We start from the raw sequence: 25,605 nt of genomic DNA, 5'->3' as shown, positions 1-25,605 counted from the left end.
GGCTGCTGGGGTGCCTGTTGCAGTCCCCTCCAGTGTGCTGCCACTTGATTCCTGCTGCTGCCGTGTCTTGATCCTTGCACCTGAGGTGGAGGCTCTTGGGACGTTGGTCCTGGCCCTCTTTGCAGGCGTGCTGGTAGGGGTGTCCTGCAGCTCGTCGTTGGTATCGGACCCTGTGGTGGAGTAAAGAGGGGCGAGCGTTAGTTATGGGTCTGTCGGATTTGGAATGGCAACGTATCAAATGCATTGGGGTGGTACATGTGGCTGATTTGGGACTGGGCCTTGGAGGTGGTCTCATTTTCGTGTGGATTGAGGATGCATTCATTTGGCTGCCTGCAGTTAGGGGGTGCATGCTGCACATGTAGGGGTTGTTTATGGCTTCTTGATTGATTCGTTTGTTCATTCTGACTTTTAGAGGGCGCTGTCAGGGCAAAGTATGTATTGCACTATGGGGTCACATGGTACTGCACATGTTCGTGGTTTGTGGATTTCGCATTGTTTCTCTTGGCCAACCTACCTGATTCTCCGGATGTCGGCACTCCTTTCTCCATCCCTCCGACTCCCTCTATGCTCTCTATTCCTATGGTGGAGGCGCAGATTTCCTCCCAGGGGGTCAACTTGATGGGCGACTCTGAACCCCCCCCGGTAGCTGTGGCGATGTTCCTGTTCGCAGAAAGTATGCTGCGTACGCGGATCCGCAGGTCGTCCCACCGCTTGCGACATTGCTGTGGCGTGCGGGGTGTTGTCCCCACCGCACTTACGCGCTGTGCCACCAGGGCCCATATGGCCTTCTTGTTGGCAAGGGCCGTCCTGGTCATTTGACTGGAGAAGACGACGGCGGAATTTTCCTGGAGGGTCTCGGTGAGCACGGTCAGTTCCTCTCGGGAGAAGTGTACCTGCCGCTTGCGGTCACACGCTTTCTTGGCTACCTTTCCCATATTTATTTTTTAACTGGGGTTGCTAACGGGTTGGGATGTGTGTCAGGGTCGGATTTTTTATGGTTGTGTTGGGATTCGGATTTTATAGTTGTGCGGCGTGCTGTTTCCCGTTCCGGCCACATGCTTTTACTTCCGTTTCCGTATATTTACGGTGGCCGTAATTTGCGGTGCACGCTCGTTACGGTGACCGCTCATTACGGTGACCGCTAAGATGGGTGGCGGTATTGCACCTGGTGCAGCGTACGGCGGCGGTAAGGGCCGTTTTGGGGTCATTTCCGCCATCGCAGCCTTTCGGATTCCGCCATGGCGTAATGCTCGTGCCCGATGGGTCGTGATTGGCCGCACTTTGCTCCTTCGTGCAATGGCGGAAACGCTATTTACGCTGTTGCGGTCCGGTCAGTCACTTTCCGCCAGGGTCGTAATGAGGCCCACTGCCTTTTACGCCCAGCGCTCATTCCACAAGATGCACAGGAGCCACCCTGGCTTTCATTGCAAATGTCCCTTTAGACAGTATTTGCAAAGCAGCTACATGGAGCTCAATACATACTTTCACTCAGCACTACTGCATTGACACTCGTTCCAAGACAGATACACAAGTGGGCGAGCGGTTCTTGGGCATTTATTCGCTCATGATCCTTCTCATATCCCACCTCCTTCTTACACTGCTCGCTAATCTATACACAGATTGTGATCTAAGCAGATTCCACAAGCCTCAGAAGGGATACATTACTCACCGTAATCGTATTTCTGATGCTTGTATCTGCTTAGATTCAAATATGACCCACTCCCCCACCCCTCGGAGAGAAGGCGCATGGATGCTTATGAGCTTGTCTGGTACGTATCTGCTTGGATACAACTGTACTCACCCTACACCTCATGCTACCTCATGTCAGAAAAATAATAATCTGAGGGACTTTGACGCGTGAGGGAACACGGGTACAGTGGACGTCACACTAGGGGTAGTATTACTGGCACGCCCTGTGGGCGTCCCTTTTCGAGTTTCGAAAACAACTGTAATACTCCGCAGCTTCCACTAGATGTCGACCTATGCACGGGATATTACAGTGAGTAATGTATCCCATATAAATAATCGGGACATAAGAGGAAGCAATTGGAGAAAGCACACAAGCATATTTAGGGAGTGAAGGGGGTAGGGCCCTTCATTTTGTATGCAGAGCCCCATATCCAGCCACCTCTTCAAAAATCTTTCCTTCCTTGCTCACACTAAGGCACCAGGGTTAAAACGGTGTTTTTTTGTATAAACTGAGGAGACACCTTTTCTCCCTTTGTTGTTTTTACAGGGTTTATTGGATTCAACCAAAAACCGGGAAGCCTAAATACTGTTATGAACCTGCTTGGGAATTGTACTTGACTGCACAGGCATTTGTCAGAACTGGCATGGATATGTTGTGGTGTTTGCTTATGGTCCTTCTCCTCCCACCCACACTAGGATTAAGCATAAATGGGTTCAGCACATTTTTGCACCAATTCACTTTTGTGACCCATCGCATTGCCCATATCTTGTCTTTCTTGGCTCTGTTTTTTATATTCATCACAGCATTGCCTTTTCGTTTCAATAACCTGTTTCAGATATTATACATCTGTACAATTCCTTATTAAATAAGATGCACAACAGTAATCTGCTTCATTTTAAAGCTTATACCGTATTCAAAGATGCATATTGATTCTGTTGTGACTACTTACATAAACTTTTGTTCACACCACTCAGGGAAATTTAGCTGAATTTTAATATGTTCTCGGATTGTACTGTAATCAGGCAGGAAACAAATACTTATTTAGATAATGTCTTTATTTCTCTTCATTTTGTGAAATGACCCTTTGACCTTACTGCAGATTCTCCTGAGGAAAGAAATGGCCTTTGTGCTGCCATATGTTGGATCTCCCATCTCCTGAGAGATTATATCTCGATTCTGATCATGTACTGTTCATTATAGCAAAAGCAGCACATGACCAAGACAAATAATCTGATTATCATCCATCTTTTCCACAATGTTCGATGGAAGCTTTAGTAGCTGCGCATATTAGCTAATCATGATTAAGCCAATTTCCAACACAGAATTGTCTTCCTTTTCATCAAACCAATCCGATGTACAAATGTACAATGGCTGGCTTTTATTTCATATTGTGTCTTCAGATGAAGAATGAGAGTGAGGTAATTTGTACATGGCCACAATCTAGAGAGACTGTTTACATCCAGTGGGGGAATTGATGCATAATTGAAAGTTACATTTGTTAATTTTGGTTTTAATTACTGAATGAAACATTCAGTGCTAAATATCAGTGAATTTATGTGGCTTTATTCCTGCTTCTTTGAAAATGTTCCCTCTCTTGGATTTGCTATTTAAACTGCAGGCATGTTTGTGCCTGTCCTGTGGGACAAAGTGGTAACATGAAATTATTTCTATCTCTTCATGCAGATGGCAACAGCCTGTTTGACTCTATGGCCAGTGGGATGCGTTTGATTGTGAGCTGTATCTCTTCATTCCTCATTCTGTCCCTACTTCTGTTCATGGTTCACCGCCTGCGCCAGAGACGCAGGGAGCGGATAGAGTCTCTGATTGGCGCAAACCGTAAGTTCTTTGTAACCCTTTGTCATTCAATGGTGTGAAAGTGGAACCAAGTGCTGGGGAAGGGGTCAGAGGTATCTGCTAGACCTTCAACTCTTTTTAAATGTAGCAGTCCAACTCTGGGTAAAAAGGAAGCTGGCATAATAATTCACAAGGTGGTCTGGGGACATTGGGCAATTTAGGGATATGCATTTATTGGTGTTTTCATTGACTGCATGTTCCCATGCGGGATGAGAGATATTGACCGAATTGAGTTCTGATTCTGGAAATTTCATTAAATAATGTATGAAATCATTCTGCCTTTTCCACAATAACAATCTGCAAGCCTAAGTCAAGCTATAAATGGTGGAAATTAAAAAAAGATTTTGGATTGATTCCTTCCTCACATAGATTCCTCGTCTTGGAACTCTCCTCTCCAGTGTCCGCTTCCTTCGGAAGCTTTATCAGCTGTAGGTGGGGCAACAAAGTTCCATGTCCGCTCTGCCTAGGCCTGTTGCATGCCCCTAATGCCAGATGTGGAGTTGGGGCCAGGGTACATGGAGCCAGCAGCCCTCTGTGACATCAGTTTCTTTTTTTCCTCTCACACAGACAAAATACGCTGCTTTGAACGCCGCCAATGCTAGCTAAAATTCGGTGGTGTTACAGTTTGATTTGGAGGCAAATGTCAATTTAGGATTCCTACAAGGTATGTATTTGTTGCCTGGGAGAAGACACTTGTGTCATGAGGCATGGGTTTTGCAGAGTCTGCCAGTCCATCCTCTTGAATCCCTCCAGGAGTGTGCTGCAAAACTGTTCACCTTTCTCCACAATGGAGGTAAGAGGATGCCGTTAAAATCACTGGGGTTGGACCTGCTTTTGACGAGATCCTCAGCCCTTGGAGATGCCCAAGAGGAGGCGACCCCTCTTGTGAAAATCAGGAAGCCGCAGCAGCATAAGAAGAGCCTGTGCTCTCCCAGTAGTTCCAGACATCTCTTCTTCCTCCACAAGGAAACAAACTCCTCACTCATTCCGGGGAGGCTGGTGGGACGTCAGAGGATTCAGCATCTACCCAGATACCTTTCCACACTATGTCTTCACCGACACCTTGGGATTTCAGCCTCAAGAAGCTGGACCTCGCTGCCATAGCCCCAGTGCTGGCAGCTTCAGCTTCGTGCACTTGGCAGAGGTAGGTCCCACCTCAATTACTGCACCCAGCAGAAGCACCTCCCTGGCACCCAACCAAATGGTCTTCTCGTTTAATTCTGGCTGTACCAACAGAGACTGGTCCACTCTCACGCCACCTGTCCCCTTTTTTAGGCGTGGAAGCATGGAAGCCTCACTGCTATCTACAGCGGAAACTCACTGTAATATGCTTCTGCTCCATGAAGTGTGATCTGTTCAAACATGGGTCAGCTCTTTGATGAGGAAGGCGACACCATCCGGTTCACCCCCTGGATTCCAGTGAGGGGCGGGTTTTTCCTTAGGAGCTTTACAATCAGGACTCTGATCTAGCTGATCTGGCTGCTGGTTTAAGAGATGCCAGCAGGTTGGATACCTCCTGTGACTAATCAAAGGATTCAGTCATTTTCCCCAAGAGGAAAGCCCCTTTCTGAGAGGCTAGGGAGGTGAGCCCGCTAGGCAACATTCCACCTAGGGTAGCGGTAAGCGGGACCTCACAGGGAGAGACTCCCATCTTGGGGATAAGATCCCACTTTCCATTAAGGAACTTCCTTTTGTATTATCCTCAAACACAAAATACAGTTCGATCAAGTGACACACACCAAGACTCCTCATACATATGCTATTGTAATGTAATTACTGACCATATAAATTAGTATGGTACTGTGAAGAGGAAGAGTGCAGGAGTAAAGGACTGTCACACTGAGATGAAGAAACCATAAGACTAAAAGTCCAACACAAAGAAATGTCTATGGTGAGAGGCTGGGGAAGCCCTAGCGTTGCGTGTTAAAAGTGGGACGATCCAGAGAACCTAGAACAGAAACCTGGGAGATACAAACCGGCTGGCTGCGGGAAGCCGGTAACTCTGGGACAACGTTGAAATGAGACGAGCAGTGCCCGGGGAGCACTATGGAGCAAGCAACCGACTGGAGTGTCCAGATGCTCGTAGTCCCAGGAGGGATTTTCAAACTGGGCTGACAGAGCCCCAACTTCGACATGCCGTGGATAAAGCAGAATGATTGCAGACCACAACAGGTTTGCCAGACTGAAGCCTATCCAAGGAGGGAAATCAGTACTGGAGATGGTGGCTATCAGGGAGAGAGAAAGAAGAACCTGGACAGAGCCGGTACCACGTTCAGAGACCGCCTCCAGAGAAATCGGACGGAAGTAGAAAATCCATCCTGATTAACCGTGATGCCAAAGCAAGGAATAACACCGAACTGGTGATGCAGCCCCATTCTATTCCAGGTAAAGGGACCTGGGAAATCGGGCGTAAGTAATATATATGAATTTTGCGAAACCGAATATAAAGAGTGGTGTAATCCTACTCGTCCCAGTCAGTGTCAAACCTATAAGCAGAGTGGTAATGATCCTATTCGTCCCAGTGACATGCACACGTGTGAGAAGAGTGAGAATCTTACAAAGACTGATAAGGAGGATTGAAGGTTTAACAAGAATTCAACCTGTATGGTTTAGTGAGAAGAATATAGAAGAGAGAGAATTATTCAGAGAGACCTCGGACCAAGAAAAGGAACCTGAACAAAATGGCTTGGATGAGCCCTTGTCAAGAACTAGACTTGCTACAAGAAGTGTCAAGGGACTACCTGAAGCTTTCCCATCAAGGAGAACTGTGCTGAAAAAGCAACCCAGAAGAAGGTAAGTCCTGTTCCTGTTCTTTTCTTTTATTTAATATATATATATATATATATATATATATATATATATTTTTTTTTTATTGGTCTTTTAATCCTTAAGATTTTTACAAAAAGAAAGTAACAGTAGAAAATGAAGACAAAGAGTTGTAGAAGTATGTTCAAGCTCTCAAGTCTTTAAACAAAAGGATGATTTAAAGGGACTAACTAGCCGAGGCACTAACGACCCCAGGCACTCTATTATGTGACAGCCGTTGATAAAGTGCAATGCTCCGTCATTTCTGCTGGAGCCGGAAAGGCTTTTTGGATGTGATGTAAGATGTTGTATGTTGCCAACAACCACACATTCTTTTCCACAGCCATCAGCCTTGCCCAGCAAAGGTCTTCGTCCCGTAGCACAAAGTCAGAAAAAACGTGCCTCAAGTAGAGTGATCTTATCCTCAAGGTCGCTGGACAGGAAAGAAGTAAATGGCGGATGGACTCCACTACTTCAGGTAGACCACAGAATCTGCAACCGTTGCTTGTATTAAGACTCCGTATAGAGAAAATTTCATTTGTGTGTAACAGGCTCAGTCTTGCTCTCAATAACAGCGTCCTCGCTTGCTTAGACGGAAACTGCTTTATGAATGGTTGTAACTCATTCAGTTTTTGGGGATTCAAAGGCAAGTGCCTCATCAATTTGTTAGAGGCAACTTTCTCTCCAGTCTTAATCCAGTCAGGCTCTTTCACTTTATTCAGGACCTTCATTGGGTTGGTGTTAAGGGTCTCTACGTCGGCTGAGACATCCTGTAAGGTTTCTAGATTCCATCTTGACCATCTGTTTAGCATCTTGCAACTTGCTGGCATTTGCGATAAAGCATCAAAGAGTTACATCTGACTGAGGCCTTGAGGGAAAGTAAACGGAGTTCTTTCCTAATGCAGGCTATTGAGACGCAGTTTGGAAGTCCCAAGATTTCCCACCAAAAGGTTGCCTCCATAGTCGACCATAAAGATGTTGAAATATTAGATGTTGCGTCTGCGCCATAAACTAGTGTTGGCACGACCTTCATCTTGTAAAAAATAATCACAGGGATCAAGGAAAATCGTCCAAATTTCCTGTCAATAGCTCTGCCTTGTGCTGTTAGTTTTCTGTTTTTTTCATTCAGAAAATTTTGCATGCCTATCTCGTTTTTAGAATTGTCCAGGATAACTTCCAAGTATCTGAACTCCGCCACGTTGTCTATCGGACTTTCGTTCAGAAATAGTTTTGTTTTTACGCTGTTTCTTGAATTTTTGGACACAGTTTAGTTTTATTTTTGTTGATCTTCAAGTTGTTTCTTTCCATGTATGCCTGGAGGTTGCTAAATTGGCGTTGCAGCCCTATTGGCGTGTAGTCGAGGAGTATCACATCATCTGCGTACGAAAGAATGCCTACTTGGGTTTTTCCTATTTTAGGCGGAAAGCTTCTTACGGTAGCTTCGGAGTTTTTAATGTCGCCAAGGAATGCTAGGAACAACAAAGCCTGGGGCCAGGTGACAGTCCTGTTTAGCGCCTCTTTGCGTAAAAATGGGAGCAGAAAGGAGGCCTTGTTGGTCCAGACGCACCTCATGTTAGCACCAGAGTACAAAGCTTTAATGGGCTCCAAAAGGGGGGCTGGACAACTCCATGCAATAGTTTATCCCAAAGTAGTGACCTGTCTATACGGTCAAACGCTTGGGTGAGATCCACAAAGAAGATGAATAGTCTGGGACCTCCCTCTGGAACTTTGTTTCAGGATGTTCATTATCAGAATGTTTGTGGATGTTCCAAAGTGTTTCTTAAACCCCGTTTGCAGGCAGTCCCCACATGGCGCCGTCTTAGCCCACGCTTTACATTAGTTTAAGAGAAGGGACCTGAACACTTTGCCATTACAGTCTACCAGAGCGATCGGGCAATAGTTTGCCGGGTCGCCCTTATTTCCTTTTTTGAAAATTGGCACCACCGTTGCTGACTTCCATGATGGCGGAACTGATTTCAATTTTGCGCATCTTCCGTAGATTTCGCTCAAGAGCGCTGCCCACTCTTCCCGATGTGACTTAAGGCCCACGTTCGTGATCCCGTCAGGACCAGGCACTCTAGAGTTCTTAAGAGACTTGATCTGACAAGTTATTTCTTCACGATCGTCCAGGATGATCCATTCTGCAGATTCTGGTCTCTTCTTCACTGTCCAAGTTGTTTCTGGCAGTGCAAACAGAGTTTTGAAGAAATTCGCCCATGCTGATTCACCCACGTTGTTAATTATGGATAGTTCGTCTTTTGGTGAAGTTGAATTTAAAAGTGACCAGAATTCACGGCTTTTGTTTCCCTGTATGGCTATTCCCTGTATGGCTATTTGAATTGCCTCGGCGTCTTGCTGGTATAATGTCGTCCGATGTTGTTTAAGGTAGGATTTGTATGACCTGGTAGCCTCAATCACTGACTGATTTGTCTTTGTGGGGCCCAAAAGTTTATTAGCTCTTTTCTTTTTTCAACCAGAATTTTATCAAACGCATGTTTTCTGGACACAACGATATTTTTAGGGCCCCTCTTCTTTTTATAAATCTCAAGCAATGGTAGGTAGTCTTATCTGGTTTACCAATGGGCCAGGTCCTTGAGCAAGGTATTTGAGCTTTAGATCTTTAATTGCGTTCGCCGACATTTTTAGCTTCGAATCTTGGGAGTTTTTTCCAAGTGAGCGGTTGACTTGGTACTTAGATTTTATTTTATTGGCCAAGAGACATACAGCAGGTTGTGGTCCTGGTGGTTCGTATCACCTCAAATGTTAAGTGGTCAGAAGCAAATTTGTAGCCAATCGTTGCGTTAGACAAGCCACTTTCCCATGTTGGCAAAATGTTTTCGTTGGGTAACACCTTGCTCATGTTGTGCAGCTCACGTGATGTCATCAAGTTTGCCCAGGCTTTTCCTCTTGAGACTGATGCCGAGGAGTTGTGGCTTAGTTAATGTCTCACAAAGCAGTAAATGTGAGGCCTGATGTACACCTGTCGCCTCGTCGATTTGCTTGCTCAATCATTCCATGAAAATTATTTGAGTCAGATGAAGATGGGTTCCAGTAAATATTCATGATTACTATTGTTGACGTTGCCTTCTTTGTTTTGTTGGTTTTTGAATTAATCCGCTCTGCTCTGATCATTAACAAAGATTGGTTTCCTATCAGTACTTTTGCATGCGACGTACCGCAATCGTAGCGTATGGCTGTCCAAATTCTCGAAGACGGTCACCCCAACAATCGCCATGCTCCGGAGTCAAGGGTTGCTAACGTTTTTGCTGCTTTTGCAGGGCCTTTGGTAGCCGGCCCACAAGCGCTGTGTCAGGGGTTGTTTGGTAGAGGGTACGATCTTGGCTGATTTCTTGGCTCTTCTACGAGGGTTTGTCCTTGGCGTTTCGCACTGGGCCGAGGCTGGAGTTTTTTGAGTGCGTAGCCACGTTACCCCTGTTTCCATGGTCCCTCAGCAGGCACTTAGAGCTTTGCCATCCTGGTCCATGCTGTAGGAACTCCTCCGTATGACGATTTTGTGGTCTTTTGTCAGTGTTTGTTCCCCAGGGGTTTTCTGTGGGTTTCCACCTTCTTTCTTGAAGGTGCTTTTTGTCCTCGCCAGGCTGTTATTTAATGTAAGTGGTAGGGTCAGCCTATGTTCGTTTTTGGGTGGAGGACAGACTTTTAGTTAGACTTCACTACTGATAGAGCACCCTAGTTTATTTTTGTTAGGTAGGGAAACCCTTAGGTTAAGGAAAGTTAGGCATTTTATTTATTATTTCATGATAAATCCCGTTCAATATGACATCCATTTGCCTGTCAACTCCTTCTGACCTACCACACTCCCTATTTTCAAGTTCTATTTTCTTTCAAACTCCCACGTGTGGCAAATCTTATGCCACTTTGCGGAAGACTATTGCAAAGGTTGTAGCCTCTGGGCTTTTGTCCAAATACCCTATGCCTGACAGCCGAGTGGTTCAGGCATCCACTGTGGGGTTGAAGTCTGCTACTTTGCCCTCTGTGACTACAGACAAGGAGAGTAAATGTTTGGAAGTATGGGGCTATAAGTGTTTGCCTTTGGTATTCTGGCCTTGAGAGCTATTAATCCCACGATCAGTACACATTGTGTGCAGTAATACCTGTAGCAGCTGACAATTTGCCTACCCACTAAATGAAAGATGGGTGTACCTCTGATGGCGGATGGAAAAGAGGCTCTACATTAGATGCTACAATAGTCTTCACTCAGCAGACTGTGTGACCCGCGTAACGTGTACTAGGTCTGTCATATGCAGGCACACCTGGCTGAGAAATTAAGGGTTTGCACTGGATGCCCAAACCAAACTGCCAGACATGCCTTTAGTCAAAGACAACCGGTTTGGAGTGAAAGCTGATGAGTCCTTAGAGAAGTTCTCCAAGACCTAGTCCTAGTCCATGAGTCCTTAGAGAAGTCCTTAAGTTTAGCTGTTCAACACCCTGCTGTCTCCACATCAAGGGGCTATCCATTTTGTCCCCAGTCTCTTTTGCCCACTACGGTAGGAGATCCTGGGGTTTTGGTAAGCAATCCCAGTGGCATATGCCCCACTGCAGTAGGGACAGAGGTACCCAAAGTGGTAGAGTTACAGCCTTCATTGTCCACTTAAGATTCCGTCATCACATTTGCCACGCAGCTTGGACATCTCGCCTTTTAGCAGAGTGATATTGCAAGTGTTCTGATAAATCGAGTCTTCATTGGTGCTGATCCTTGCCTCAGCCTCCGTTACTCGTGCACTTTCCTTGTCAACACGGGCTTTCAGAGAGTCGATGGTGGCAACAATGTCCATCCATAAGTCCAGTTTTTTTCTTGGAGCTGGTTCTCCTTGTCAACGCATAGTAGATGAGTAATAGATGGCACACAGCTCACAGAGTGGCTGGCGTAGTTAGATATGCAAGACGGGTCTAGGCAGCGGCAGGTGTTGGGTATGTCCATGCAGCAGATCTCAGTATATATTCTTACTATGTTGCTGGTCGGTTGCGAGGCCGGTCCCCCTCATCACTAGGGAGCAGTTTCTGCAGGTCTTCCTATAATTATTGCTGTGTTTCCGTCAGATGACACACAAACTGTTTGTGTTTCGGTGCACTGCCTTTCTTTATAGTTGCCATTTATTGTGGTTCCCAGCTAGGAAATGGTAATATGGTGCTTCCATCTGTACTGTCTTCTGTTGGATCGAAATGCACAGAGCCCACCTGTTGCCTGGAAAGGATTGTGCTCTCCCACCTATGACAGTGTCGTCTGCCCTGCACTGGGATAAATACCAAATCTTACATAAATTGTGTAAACCTTGTTGCGCCCTGTAACCAGGCAGCAATGGATCCGTAGCTTCCTACGTGCAGCTAATGGTGTTGACAACAGGGTTACAGTGTCTTCACTGTAAAGGCGGCATCAACGTGCAGCTCTGTTTGTTCTCCTCACCCCACTCTCCCAGTACTGCGCTGTCGCTGCCTACTATTATTGCGGCACTTCGCAGTGATGTGTAGGGCGACCATGAACCGGCGTATTGGGAGTGAAGGAAGTGGGATCAGGTGCAGGTTTCCGTGTAGGTCGCAGTACTAGTTGTGGTGATGGCAGGTGTGCAAAGTCAAGTTTGTGGTGCTGAGTTGTCTCTATAGGCCGTGCAATAGATCAATCACCTCTATTCCACAATATTCTGTAGCTGCGTTGCTAATAGGCCTGTCGGTGTGCATCTGTAGCTTGCAGTCCAGACCGCGTACCCACACCGTGGCTATTTCGTTGTACACAGTGTATCTGAGGCCCCAGTCCACTGATATTAGCGGATCCACCACGTCTCAATGTCGTCCTCAGGATGGGGAAAGTGGAACAGGGCTTCTCTCACCCAATTCCGCATTAGAGCTCAGCATTATAGCTTGCGCGACCCAAGAGATCAATTATATGGCCTCAGTGTATCTCCAAGTCTATTGGCCTCAGCCGCTCGTCGGGGGCGAAGCAGGTGCCTACCGCGAGGCTGGTAGGGGACCTTGATCAGCAGGTGTGGCCCGCTTTAACAACGGGGTGCATAGCTACTGTGTCCCTTCTGGGCTGCCCTCAGATGTCGCCTGGTACTTTGCCAGTAGGATTTTGCAATTGGGTCACCTACCCTTGCTCGGAGCGGTCGCGTGGCAGGCCGGGATTGTCGGGCCAGGGTGGATTAGCATCGGGAGGCCCGCACTCACTCCCTCCGCTAGGTGCGGGGCCCGATCAGCCTCCTCCAGGCCCCGGTCTGGTTCGGGTTTGTGGAAATGCTGCGTATCCAGATTGGATTTCAGCTGCAGTGGTACATTCTCCTCCACGAGCCGTTCCACCTTTTGCTGGGCATCTCAACCTTCTCGTCTTGCTCACTTGGGCAAGCGGCTGCCTCGGTTCGCAGTGTCCCTTCCAGGGATTGGGTTATCTGCCCTTGTCGGACCACACTTAAGGGCTTGTCTCTGGCCACTCGGGTCGCGGGTGCTGTGCGGAGTGCGAGGCCAAGGATCTTGATGGCACGTAGGAGGAGGCGGCCCAGTCACTGGCAACTATGCTGTGCAAAGCAGGCTCCTCCCCCTGCGTGGCCTGGTGACACCTCTCACGCCACAGGCTGGGTTGTGTTCTCCCTGGTTCCCGCCGTCGGCTCTTGCTGTCTCGCCTCACCGCAGATTCTGGCGCCTTGGATATCTCAGGCCAGGGGCAGCCAGCGATCTGATTTTCCGGACACATCTGCAACCTTTCCGCTATGTAAATCCAGCTGAAGTATGTGTCTGGGTGGCCTTGAAGTCGGATATTTATAGTAAAAGGATTTCACCCGGAGCGGAGCTGCACAGCTAGGCTGTCATCGCGTGTGCCCGCTACAGCGCCCACGAAGCAGCTGTTATATTAACATCTGCAATTTCCTCAGACGTTGGCGCAGGTGGTTCCGGATTCAGAGTGAGTACTTGAGTTTTCTGTCTTCCCCTGTTTTCGTTTAGAGAGCGTCTGTTCGATGGTGAGTTGCGCTGCAGGGTGAGATTGGGTGAACATCATGCTAGGTCCCACTTTCCTGCGTAACCTAGTTCTCGGGCCAGAGGTATTGGACATCTTTATTTATCCCTGTCGCTAGGAAGGTGGGGCATGATTAGAATTTCCTCCAGGGGGGCTAGAGCTCCTTTATTCCACGAGTCCAAGGGCTCAGGAGAGTCAACGTTCGATTGCAGGCTGCAGATCTAAAGAATCACGATGCTACGGCTTGCGGTAGAGCCGGTGGTCAAAAGCAGGGTTTTATATCGCTTGAAAGGCGGGATCAAAGGGGGGGGGGGCCTGCAGTCTCCCGCTCGTACTTCAACCGTGTGGAGTAAGTTGGTAGATTGAAATAGTGGATGAAGCGATGTTTAGATGGCGGACGGGATCAAAGTGGCGAATCCCCGCAGTTTCCCACTTGCACAGCTGCTGGAAGCACCGGCCAGACAATTCTAGCAAATATCACTCAAGAATCCGTTCATTCACTCAGCTTACCCGATATGTAAAGGAAGAGACCATGGGAGGGTTCCAGTCTCTCATGATATCCGGATCGGCTTTGGTTTCCTTCTTGATACTCTGTCTGCGGAGGGATAGGATTGGGGGGAGGGTTGGAGTTTCAAACAAGTCAGATGGCCCATGGCCGCAGAGCCCGCAAAGACCAAAAGACTCTGCAACCCGACTCCGCGGCCCGCTCTGCGGTCTACCAGGGTTTTTGAAAGGCAAAGGCAGTAGACAATGAAAGAGGACTGGGATCCTTTCAGCATTCAATTCACTCCAGTGAGAGAGTCTGTAGCCACCAAAAGACTCTGTAACCCGACTCTGCTGCTGGCTGTGGGGGTCGCTTGTCTTAGAAGGAAGAGCATTCGTATCTTCACCAAACCTGGAAGATTTGCTCATTTGAGCCTGCTCCCCAGAGTTGATGACGACACACCTGCCAGCTTTTGCACAGCTTGGCTTCTCCCTGAACACAGGGATGTCCCAAGTGTTGCCTTCCCACCCGCTCCAGTTCATCTGCAGGTCCTTCCTTCTTGAGCAGCAATGGACAAACATCTTGCAGATAGTGAAAATCTTTCAGCCTCAGTCTGTCCCAGTATCTGCCTTACTGTCGCTTCTGGGACTCAAGACCTTCTGTTGCTGCCAGAGGCTCGATGGTGAATGTGGTCTATCCAGTGGCTATTTCAAAGTCTGTGGTCTCAGTTTCAGGGCAACATTTCAGACTTGTTTTTGGTCTACAGCAGGATGTTTTAGTATGTGCTAGGGTGGACCTTGAGTGCCAATTTGCTGTGGGGGGAGAACCTCGCTAGCAACCCTGGCCTCAGCAGACCAGAGTGAGGAATACATCAGTCCGTGTTTGGGGTGCAAACCGGGGATCGTACAGTGAGTGGTCTTTGATTCTAGCCGAGGGCTAGGAACACATTTACCTGCTAGAACTTTGGGCCATCCGGCTGTTTTCCTTCCAACGGTGCGAGCTAGTTGTCTCCTGGTTTTGACACACATGATGGCCATCTACTCAAAAGACGTTACGTGTGATCACTTCCTTTTGTGCACAGAATCGATGCAACAGTGGTTCTGGGCTCTGGAGGAAGTGTCTGACCATCTTGTGGGGGACAGAGAATGTGTTTGCAGATGCCTTCAGCAGGCAGATTTCAGCATTATCTCAGTGTGAGTTCTGTCAATGTTCTGGATGGGGATCTTCACCCTTTAGAGCAGTGGTCTTCAAACTTTTTTGGCCTGGGCCCCCCTTCAGCAAAAAGGCCTGCCCAAAAATAGGAAATGAAAAGTATGTATTGGGCGCCGTCACTGCACCCTACTCCCTGTATAGTCTCTGGGCTCCCCCACCTGCTCCCATCACAGTTGCTGGGCTCCCTCATCGCACACCTACCCAGTACCTGGACTCTCCCCACCCCATCACACACCCTGTGCTCTCCCCACCTGCTCCTACCGCTATGCCATGGTTCCCGCCCATCCTGCTCCCACCACAGTCTCTGGGATCCCACACCCCCCTCACGTTCCCAACACAGTCTGAGGGCAAGTGGTAAATTATTTAAGTGGAGAGGCATAACTATTCCCCAGCATGGGGTCTGGCATGGATTCACATGAATATTCCCCATCGTCAGGCTAGGAATCCTCGGTAAAGAAAAAATCAGTATCAGTTTCGTTTCTGATCTTTCTCAGTAGTAACCAATCACTGGTCTCTGGGTCATACTGCCCCCAACCAATGACTGCCCTCTCCCTAAGCCCTGCCTCTGACCGCCATTTTTTCTGCACGCTCAAGTGTTTGGAGTCCTCGTGTTTAACTCTTGAGCTTTTGCTGCGTTTTCATGCTTTTTCAAAGAGAATTTCTCATTTTTCGGTCAAATAGAGCCTCAAGCACCACCGTCTCTACATCCGATTAACGGGGATCCATGTTGGATTTTTCTACGCCCCTCAAGGGTGAAGATTTTGTCGAGTTACGCTTCTTGGAGGATTCCAGAAGTTTCTGCGGCCTACCCAAACATGGCCCAGGAGAAAGGAAGCTCAACACCCGGAAAGCTGTTCAGGATCTGCCCTGGATACCAGCTACAGAATGTGTTAAAGGAGGACGAGCATTCGAAATGTCTCTACTGCCTTCATGAGGAAAAAACGCACGTGGAGAAGGACTGTGCGTATTGCAGGAACATGTAGGAACGGACCATCAGGGACCGACACCTTCGTCTCTCCAACTGGCTGGAAGGAAGGAGTCCGTCAGGTGAGGAGAAGAAAAAAGTCCGAGCAGTCTTCTAAATCCTGTGAGGGCGCCCTGGCGACGGGGGCCCAACAGAAGGCAAAGCACTGCGAGTCTGCGGGCACCGGGTGCGCTGAACGGTCGGGCTCTTCGGCTGCCAGGCAGGGCGTGCCTTCCCTGGCACCATCAACCACGAGCCAACGCTCTGGTTCGGGGAAGAGAAAATCCGAGAACCCGGGTAAGCCTCTGGAGAGGCCCCGGTCGATCTCGAAGGATTCGGCCGAGGGGGAGCGAGGCAGTGAACCTCCCCCCAAGGTGAAGGCCTCAAACCATGCCTGAGGCGGTGAAGGCCTTGATTCACCCGGCCAAGGCCACTATCGAGGGAGTCGCGGCAGCCCTGGTGCAGCCTGTGGAGGCTACACCAGTGGAGGCGACCTCAGGGCCCAGAGTCTCCCTGCCTCCACGGAGGGAAGCCTCTTTCAGACCCATCAAAAAGACTTGCTGTGAAAACCTTGGCGGAAAAAGAGGGGGGGGGCGGTGGCCATTGTGGACACGGACACAACATCAGAGGAGGAGTTGGCAGAAGTCCTAGAGGGCCTCGACAAGGGCATCGAGGAGGCCCGTCTCCACGGGAGGGATCCCGATGAGCGTGACGGCGGCACTGGCGAGGGTCCTAGTCAGCCGTCGCTTCCGGAGCCGCAGGATAACTCTGCGGCCATTTTGTTGGCTATACAATCCTTATGTTCAGAGATAAGGACGAGATTGACCTTACCACAGAGAGAGGACCCGGTGCCAGGTCCGGCGGAGGAACCAGAGCCGGTCCCGGTGGGAATCCCCCTGAACAAGAGAAGACAGATCCACCCAGCCCCGCCTTCTCTGCCCTCACGGCCTGCTCGGCCTTTACCCACGTCCCCCGTCCCTGGGGAAGACATGGAAACAGACACGGCCACGAACAGTACCGACGACGACGGCGGTGACGACGGGACAGAGCTCCCATTACCAGCCCGGGCCTCCCCATCCGATGAGATCAGATCTTTCCATGCAATGATCGCCAAGGCATCCAAGCTTTTTCAACTCTGCCCCGAGGAGAAGAAGGAAGGCTTCCTTTACCAACGGCGCGAGGCCAGGAGGAAGTCAGTCCTCGCCGTGCCTCTGCTGGATGACATCTGGGACAAGGGTCTCGCCCTTCTCAAGAACCCTTCTACGACACCTGCCAAGAAGGATCGGTACGAGAAGAAGTACCGGGTCCCACGACAGGAAGTTATGGTTCAAGATCGCCCCCCTGTTGGACTTCCTACCGGATGACGAGAGGGCCGAGGCCCTGGAGATCTTGCAAGAAGGCGAAGTGGCGTCGGACCACGCCATTACGGTGGCAACGGACATTGCCGACACCGGTTTCCGCCAGCTAGGCAACAGCGTTTGCCTTAGACGACGAGGTTGGCTCAAGGCGACGGATTTCCGCCAGGATGTGCATGCCAAGGTGCTGGGCATGCCGTTCTACGGGAACAACCTGTTTGGGAAAACGGTGGATGAGTCCCTCCAAGCCATCAAGGCGGACACAGAGACTGCTAGGGCCCTAGGCGTTCTCCGGCAACGGAGGCCGTCCTTTCGGAACGCCGGAGGAAAGCACAGTGCCTCCAAGGGCTTCGGCGGTGGCTCCTCTACGTACCGCCAAGCGGCCCGCTCCTCGTCGCAGGAAGCCTATAGAGGATGAGGCAAGTCGGGGGGACCCCACCGTCGTCGCCAGGGAGGCCAAGGCGGCAAGTCGTCCGCAAAGCAAGATTAAACCGACAGCGGGGTCGGGCCCCCACCGAAGCACCCCGGTGGGAGGCCGGCTGCGTGTGGGACTCCATCTCTACCGACCGTTGGGTGCTGGAAGCCCTGGCCAAGGGGCACGCCCTCGAATTTCTAAAAAAGTGCCCCCGCATTCCACCTGTGGTCAGGAAGGAAAATCGCGTCCCTCAACTACTGGAGGTGAGGGCGTTGCTCAGAAAAGGTGCCATCAAGCTCGTCCTGAAGAGGCTCCGGGGCTCCGGCGTATACTCAAGGTACTTCCTAGTAAAAAAGACAGGAGGATGGCGCCCCATCCTGGACCTGCGACGGCTGAACAAATACATCAAGGCACAGAAATTCCAGATGGGCACCCTCCAGCACGTGCTGGGACAGCTGGAGGAGGGTGATTTCCTGTCGTCGTTGGATTTGGAGGATGCATACTTCCACATTCTGAAAGGTCACCGAAGGTTCCTCAGGTTTGTGGTCCAAGGACGGCAATACCAGTTCAAGGACCTCCCATTCGGATTGAAGTCGGCACCCAGGGTGTTCACCAAGTGCCTTGCACCGGTGGCGGCGCGGCTTTGCCTGCAGGAGATCCACATCTACCCCTACCTGGACGACTGGCTCATTCGAGCAGGAACAAGGGAGCTTGCCGTGGATCACACAGCAAAGACCGTCCAGCTGCTCTCGGACCTGGGATTCTCCATCAACTTTACCAAATCCCACCTGGTCCCGTTGCAAGTCGCACTGTTTCTGGGAGCAAAGCTTGACACAATGGCGCGTCTGGCCTCACCATCGGAAGAAAGGACAAAGGCCATCCTGGGCAAGGTGCAGCGCCTGCTGGCCATGGACGTGGCCAGGGTGAGGTCCATCAAGTCCCTCCTCAGGATGATGTCCTCCTGCATATATCTCGTGCGCCTGTGCAGGCTTCGGATGCGCCCTCTGCAAGAGTTCCTCGACTCCCGCTGGATCCAAGCGACGGGCAGCTTCGAGGACGGGATTCCGCTCGACGAGACCTTTCCGACGAGCGATCCGGTGGTGGGGCGCCCGCGCTCATCTGACGGCGGGCACAGACTTTCAGACCCCATCCCACCAGAATAACGGTGACGACGGATGCCTCCCTGGAAGGGTGGGGAGCACACACTGGAGATCTTCTCACAAGAGGCCTTTGGCTCCCAGAGGAGAAGAAGCTCCACATCAACATCCTGGAGCTGCGAGCAGTGTTCTGGGCCCGCAGGTCCTTTCTCCCGTCCCTCAAGGGCAAGGTGGTGAGAGCTTTCACCGACAACACCACCACGAGGTTCTACATCCGGAAGCAGGGAGAAATTCCTGTCGTGGAAGACTGCGTTTCTTGTTGCCATCACCTCCGCACGGCGAGTGGGAGAGATCCAGGCCCTATCCTGCAAGCCTCCAATTTTCACGACACGAGGGTGGTGCTGAGGACGCACCCCTCGTTTATGCCCAAGGTGCCGTCGGACTTCCACCTCAACGGGTCCTTGGTGCTACCTGTTTTCTTCCTGTCGCCTTAGTCTCCGGCCGAGAGGACTTTGAACTCGCTGGATGTGGCTAGAGCGCTGAAGTTCTACGTGGACCGAAGAGTTTTCGGAAGACATCACAGCTGTTTGGGAACTTTGGACCTGTGAACCAAGGGAAGGCTCTCTCGAAGGCTTCCATTTCCAGATAGCTCTCCGGCTGCATCATGCATTGTCATCGGTTGGCAAACCGACCATTGCCCGGGGGTCCGAGAGCCCATTCGACCAAAGCGATCGCTGATACCACGGCCTTCTTGTCTGGTGTGTCCCTGCTAGACATCTGCAGGGCTGCTACGTGGAGGTCGACGCACACCTTCACGAGATTCTACTGCGCAACCTGTTCGCTTAAGGTGAGCCTTGTGGGGAGGTAAGAGATGCTTAATGTTGAGTTTTATGTAATGCTTAATGTTGAGCCTTGCCACCTCCCGTGGTTGTGCATGTGTGCTGCTATGTTGTCTTATATTCATGAGCATGTGAATCCATGCCAGACCCCATGCTGGAGAAGGAACAAGTTACTTACCTGTAACTGTTGTTCTCCAGCATGGGTCTGGCATGGATTCACATGCGAACCCTCCCTCCTGCCCCTCTACGGCTCTTCACTTGGTCTTACTGCCACTTTGCGTGCTACCAAATCTGAAGATGGCTGCCAGAGGCGGGGCTTAGGGAGAGGGCAGTCATTGGTTGGGGGCAGTATGACCCAGAGACCAGTGATTGGTTACTACTGAGAAAGACAGATCAGAAACGAAACTGATACAGATTTTTTCTTTACCGAGGATTCCCAGCCTGACAACTGGGAATATTCATGAGCATGTGAATCCATGCCAGACCCATGCTGGAGAACAACAGTTACAGGTAAGTAACTTGTTCCTTTCCCCCAAAAAATACCAAAGCGACCGAGTGCAGTGAGGCGGCCCAAACCAATCAAGGGGAGTTAATGGTTTAAAATGTTGCATTGTAGAGCATACTTTAAAATAAAAATGTGTAAATAGCCAAACAGTTTGCAATTGGTGCTGGGGGGCCCAGAGGGCAGGCATGACATTCTTTACTGGACATCTATGATAGAAATCCAGTAATAAAATACCATCCCTGTCCCCTGGGCTCTACAGCGCCTCAGGAGAGCTGATTTTGGCAGGTGGGTAGGGGGATTGTGTAACGAATGCATTTAGGCATTTTTGAAATACCTTTGTTGTACAACCCTCCTTCCCTCCCTCTATCCACCACTTGCCAAAATCAGCTCAACGGACCAAAACAAACTAACACACACATTCATACAGTAATCAGTCTATCATTCACACCAGCATCCATAACCATACACTCACTCATAACACAAGCATGCATGCAACCATACACCTGTTAAAATTAAAAAAAAAAATGAACATACATGCACCTTCTGCATTGGCCTGCGCGTGGGTGCTGAAACTCCCTGCTCCAGGCTGCTGTCTGTGTGTGAGGAGGCACAGGAGCTCCCCCTCGCACATAGACATGCAGTGCCCCAGCCAGCATTTTCAATGAGCTATGAAATGCTGATGAAGTAAAACACCCCAGCCTTGCATGGCTCAGTGAGCATGTGTGGCTGGGCAACTGAACTGAACTGTCAAAGGGAAAAAATTGTTTCCTTTTGGCAGTTCAGCCAGCCCAGGAGCCACTCCCTCAGCTGGAAAAAGCAGCTGAGGGAGTGCTCATTGTTTCACTGGGCTGGCTCCTTAACTCCTCCATAATGGTTGAGGGGGCCACTGGGTGGGCGCCCCCCTGCCATTATAGTTGAGCCGCCAGGCTCGTACTGGCCTATAAGGCAATGCCTGTACCAAAAAGGCAAAATGCTAGTGTGGGCCAGTCAAAAATGGGCCACCTTTTTGGTAATTTGTGGACCAGTTTGATGAGTTACTTAACTATGCAGGTAGTCCTTTTGACCATTGTTGAATAAATGTTCTATAAATATCACAATTTACATAAATTTTAACACAAAGCACCCCCTTGGGTACTATTCAAACATTTGAATGAATTGTATCCTCCCAAAGAGTCCTCATCTTAGATGAACGTATCTTCCAGCTTTACTGGTTCGAGAAAAAAAAATCCCACCAGAGGGCGCTGTGCTAGTGCTCGCAGCATCGGTGTCCCTCAAGGGCTGCCGTCGAGCGTCAATGTTATCCGTAGTATAAAGGGCTCGAGCCGCGCCCGTTGGCTCAAATTCCGTTTTTTCGTTAACTCTGCTACGTATCACGAAAACAGCCCTTCCGTTTTCTGAAAAATGTCTTCCTCGTCGAATCCTTCCATGCCAAAAACTGGCTTTAAGAAATGTCAGAAGTGCGGGAAGATGTCGGTCACTGACACCCATTGAAATTACCTCAGGTGTTTGGGCACTAGGGATGTAACGGGTTAAAGGTATACCGTTAATACTACCTTGAACCACTTAATTGAACAATAATAACATCACATTGTTTATACCGTTATACCGTTCATACGGTTAAGTGTGCATTTCAATCCGATTTGGAAAGGCTGCAGTAAGCAAGTGCTGCGCATTCTTGGTCTTGCACTGTTGGATGTGCCGTCTGCCAAGTAGTTTCAGTTATAGCAGTTTTTAATGCTATTCCATAAACAACACATGCTTGACACAAAATCAATATGTTAGCAATAGGAAGAATAGATACAGTGCCAAGAAGGAAAAGGGTTTACTTTGGGGTGGCGGTTTTGGGGTTTATATATTTATAACGGATAATGTTCTCTAAACATATGGCAACGGGGGATTTCCCTGGTTCTATCATTGAATTTACATATAATAAGTCACACTGCGAAATTCACTGATCTGTCGGTATTCCCTGCTGCCATACCAAAGGGTAACATGTCTGTGATTACTGAACACCTTTTGGCCCGCAAGTAAACTAAAGGCTGTAACGTAAAGAGAGAGTGTGTGTGTATGTGCACAAGCGTATACTACCATCAGCCTCCATTGATCTGTGGCATGCAGGTTATCAAGATGGCAACATGTTCATCTTCACCAGTAGCCAGTGGGGGAACAAAAAGCCTAAATGACCACTTAAGAAAAGCTATTCAGTTTGCTTTGCCAGTTGCAGCAGGACCACCCCCCCCCCTCTCCACACGTGTGTTTGGTGGAAGCAAGGCATTTCAATGGAAAGTATGTTGAAAAGCCCAATTCTGCAATTCTGGCCCTGGGTGCCTGGTTTTGTTTGTGATGATAAATCTGTCAATTTATGACCTTTTAGAAAAGATTTGTTAAGATTAGTTAACTCCACCTGCTATACCGCGATAACCATGACATACCGTCATTTGGCAAGAAAGTTATCGTACCGTCATAAAACTAATACTGTGACACCCCTATTGGGCACTGACCATCGGGTCGACTGATGTGGTTCATGTCAAGCTATGACCAACAAGGCTATTGAGGAATGTAGAGGTAAACTAGCAGTGGGGGTCGGGAATCCTCTGAGAAAAAAGAATCAATTGAAAAATCCCAGCATAGGTCGAGGAAATAGGGATCGAGAAGTCGTTTGGGGAAATCTTCCTCTTCTTTGTATAAAAAATCGAACAAAAGACGACACCAATCTCATTCGTCCTCTCTCTCTTCGGCTGACGCAAGGGTCATCCCATACCCTTTAAAACATGATCCTCCCAAAAAATGGGAGGCCTTTAGGGCCTTGATGATGAAAGTTTTCGAGAACGCGCGCCAGACCCCCTCGAAAAAGCTGCATGGAGACCATACCCCATCTCACTCCAAAAGTGACAGGGGGAGGTCAAAGACCAGACTCGCGAAATCCGACAAGTCGTCTAGCGTGTTGTCGGAAGACATTTCCCCGATACCTCGTAAAGAAAGATCAGACCTACCAGTGTATAAACCGGAGGTGACGACTAATAAGATGGTGCCGGCAATCAACCCGTCATTGAAGTCGATGTTGAAGGCTACTTCGACGCAGCTGTTGAAAGAGCTTTCAAAGCCGACTTTGAAGATGGCGTCGACACCTTCCTCGACTGTATCGAAGGCTCCTTCAACGTTGTCTAAGTCAGTCACAATGACATTGACGCCATTGTCGAGGACAAATGTAATTCCGATGCCAAGGTTGATGCCTATTTAGTCACCCAGAAAGATATACCAACCACAACTTGGACAAGACTTTTTCAGGTCTATGTCGTCCAATTATGAGGAGCATTCCTCTGAAGAGGAAATTACTCTGGCTGGAGTCAAATTTGGGACTAGGGATGTCCCTGAAGAATTAATAGACCCTAGATCTGAGATGGCTGTCCTGTATGAATGCCTATAAATGGCCAGTGGCCTAGATACTTCCCCTTTAGTAGATTTTGATAGACCTGACTCTGCAAACCATGCAGACTCTGGGTACAGAAATGTGATCAATAGTCATTGAGTTTATGGGCTGGAACACTAGTTCCCCTAATTTTGATCAAGACGACATGACAGACAATGAGGGCCCTCAAAAGGACTCTGTCCTCCCCTTTCATAAAGCATTACAGACAACGGCTGTGGCCACATGGGAAACACCAGATTCTGGCCCAGCTATAAATAAAAAATGTGTAGGGAAGTACAGGCCTTCCTCTTCTGACCCAGAATTCCTAGCAAATCATCCCTCGCCTGAGAGCTTAGTGGTACAGGTGGCCATATCTACTAGGCATTCAGCCTACCCTTCGATCCACCCGGATAGGGACGACAAAAGGATTGATGCCTGGGCCCAGAAGGTTTTTTCTTCGAGCAACATGGCCTTAAAATTGACAAATGTGACTTGCACCCTTGCCAGGTTCACTTACATCCTGTGGGATTGTATGACTGCAGCGGCTGAACACATTCCTGAAGGCGCGGAACAGAAAGGTTTCTTTGCAATCGTCAGAGATGGAAAGGAGGCTATGGGGAATGCCTCCAATCAGGATTGGACAATGCTGACAGCATAAGCAGGTCCATGGCGGCTAGCACAGTCCTGCGTAGATTTGCATGGCTGAGGAAGTTGGGGATTGCACCGGATGTGCAATCCAGATGACTCAATATGCCTTTTGATGGCTTGAGGTTGTTTGGCAGCAAGGCGGACGAAAGTTTAGAAAAGCTGAAGACCTAGCGCCTCTATAAGGCAGCCTCAACTACACTCCTACTCAGGGTCATCTTCCTGGAGGAACCGTCCTTTTCGAAAATTGAACAAATTCCTCAGGAAGGACAAGTTCAAGATGGGGACCCTTTCTCAGATCCTTCAGGCTCTCCAACTCCAAGACTGGTTGGTTTCATTAGACCTTCTGGATGCTTACTTTCATATGCCGATTCATCACAAGCACAGAAAGTACCTGAGGTTCGCAATTGGCGGTTCTCATTATCAGTTTCGAGTTCTGCCATTTGGACTGACCTCCGCCCCAAGGGTTTTCACCAAGCTGATGGCTGTGGTGGCAGCGAGACTCAGGAAAGGGGGAATTCATGTCTACCCTTACCTGGACAATTGGTTAATCAGGGCAAGTTCACCGGAACAAGTCCAGGAACATCTGACCATGACCTGCCACTTCTTGCACAGACTGGGCTTCTCACTCAATTACAAGAAGTCACAAATGATTCCACTCAGAAAGCTCCAATTCATCGGAGCAGTCCTGGATACTTCCTCGTCCAAAGCCTCCCCTCCCGAGGAGAGAGCTCACCACATTCTGCAGATGGTAACAAAGTTTCAGAATGCCCAACATCTGCCAGCCTTCTATTTTCTGAGGTTGCTCGGCCTCATGGCATCCTGCATTTTTCTGGTGCCAGAGGCCAGATTGAGAATGAGATACCTTAAACTGGCCCTCAGGACTCCATGGTCCCAATTGTCAGAGATATGTCAGATCTTCTGCAAGTCCCGGCCAGAGTGGCTTAAGATCTTCTATGGTGGACTTGCAAGCAAAATATCCTCAAGGGAGAATATTTTTGGCAACCATGGCCGGAGATAACAATAGTGACGGACACCTCACTCACGGGGTGGGGAGCTCATACCAACGATCTGCCAATCAGCAGTCGTTCGTCTCCATCAGAGTTCAAACTACACATCAACCTTTTTGGAGCTGAGGGCAATCAGACAAGCGCTGACACGGACACAGCCTCCGAGGAGGAGTTGGTGGAAGTCGTGGAGGGCCTCAACAGGAAGTTTGGGGAGGCCCTGTCCCACGGGAGAAATCCCAAGGAGGGGGACGAAGAAAGTGACGGTGGCGCCTATGAGGCTCCCGTGGAGGAGGAGCAACAATCGCGCCCGTCGCAACCCGAGCCACAAGACAACTCGGTGGCCATTTTTATGGCAAT

The 25,605-nt window shown here is 49.2% G+C and overlaps 1 protein-coding gene across 6 annotated transcripts in view; it reads left to right on the top strand.

The window, feature by feature from the left end:
- DGCR2 (DiGeorge syndrome critical region gene 2) overlaps positions 1–25,605 on the top strand; it is a 1,169,540-nt gene that overhangs the window by 864,340 nt on the left and 279,595 nt on the right. For all 6 annotated transcript variants that reach the window (XM_069619936.1, XM_069619935.1, XM_069619934.1 and 3 more), the window contains one exon: positions 3,374–3,526. In XM_069619936.1, coding sequence (XP_069476037.1) covers positions 3,374–3,526 — 153 coding nt within the window. The remainder of the gene's footprint in view (positions 1–3,373; positions 3,527–25,605) is intronic.

Source organism: Ambystoma mexicanum, chromosome 10, assembly GCF_040938575.1.
Source record: "Ambystoma mexicanum isolate Mex_15411 chromosome 10, UKY_AmexF1_1, whole genome shotgun sequence".
NCBI classification, from domain to species: domain Eukaryota; kingdom Metazoa; phylum Chordata; class Amphibia; order Caudata; family Ambystomatidae; genus Ambystoma; species Ambystoma mexicanum.
Note: the sequence above shows the minus strand (reverse complement) of the source record. Positions and strands in the feature narration are given on the sequence as shown.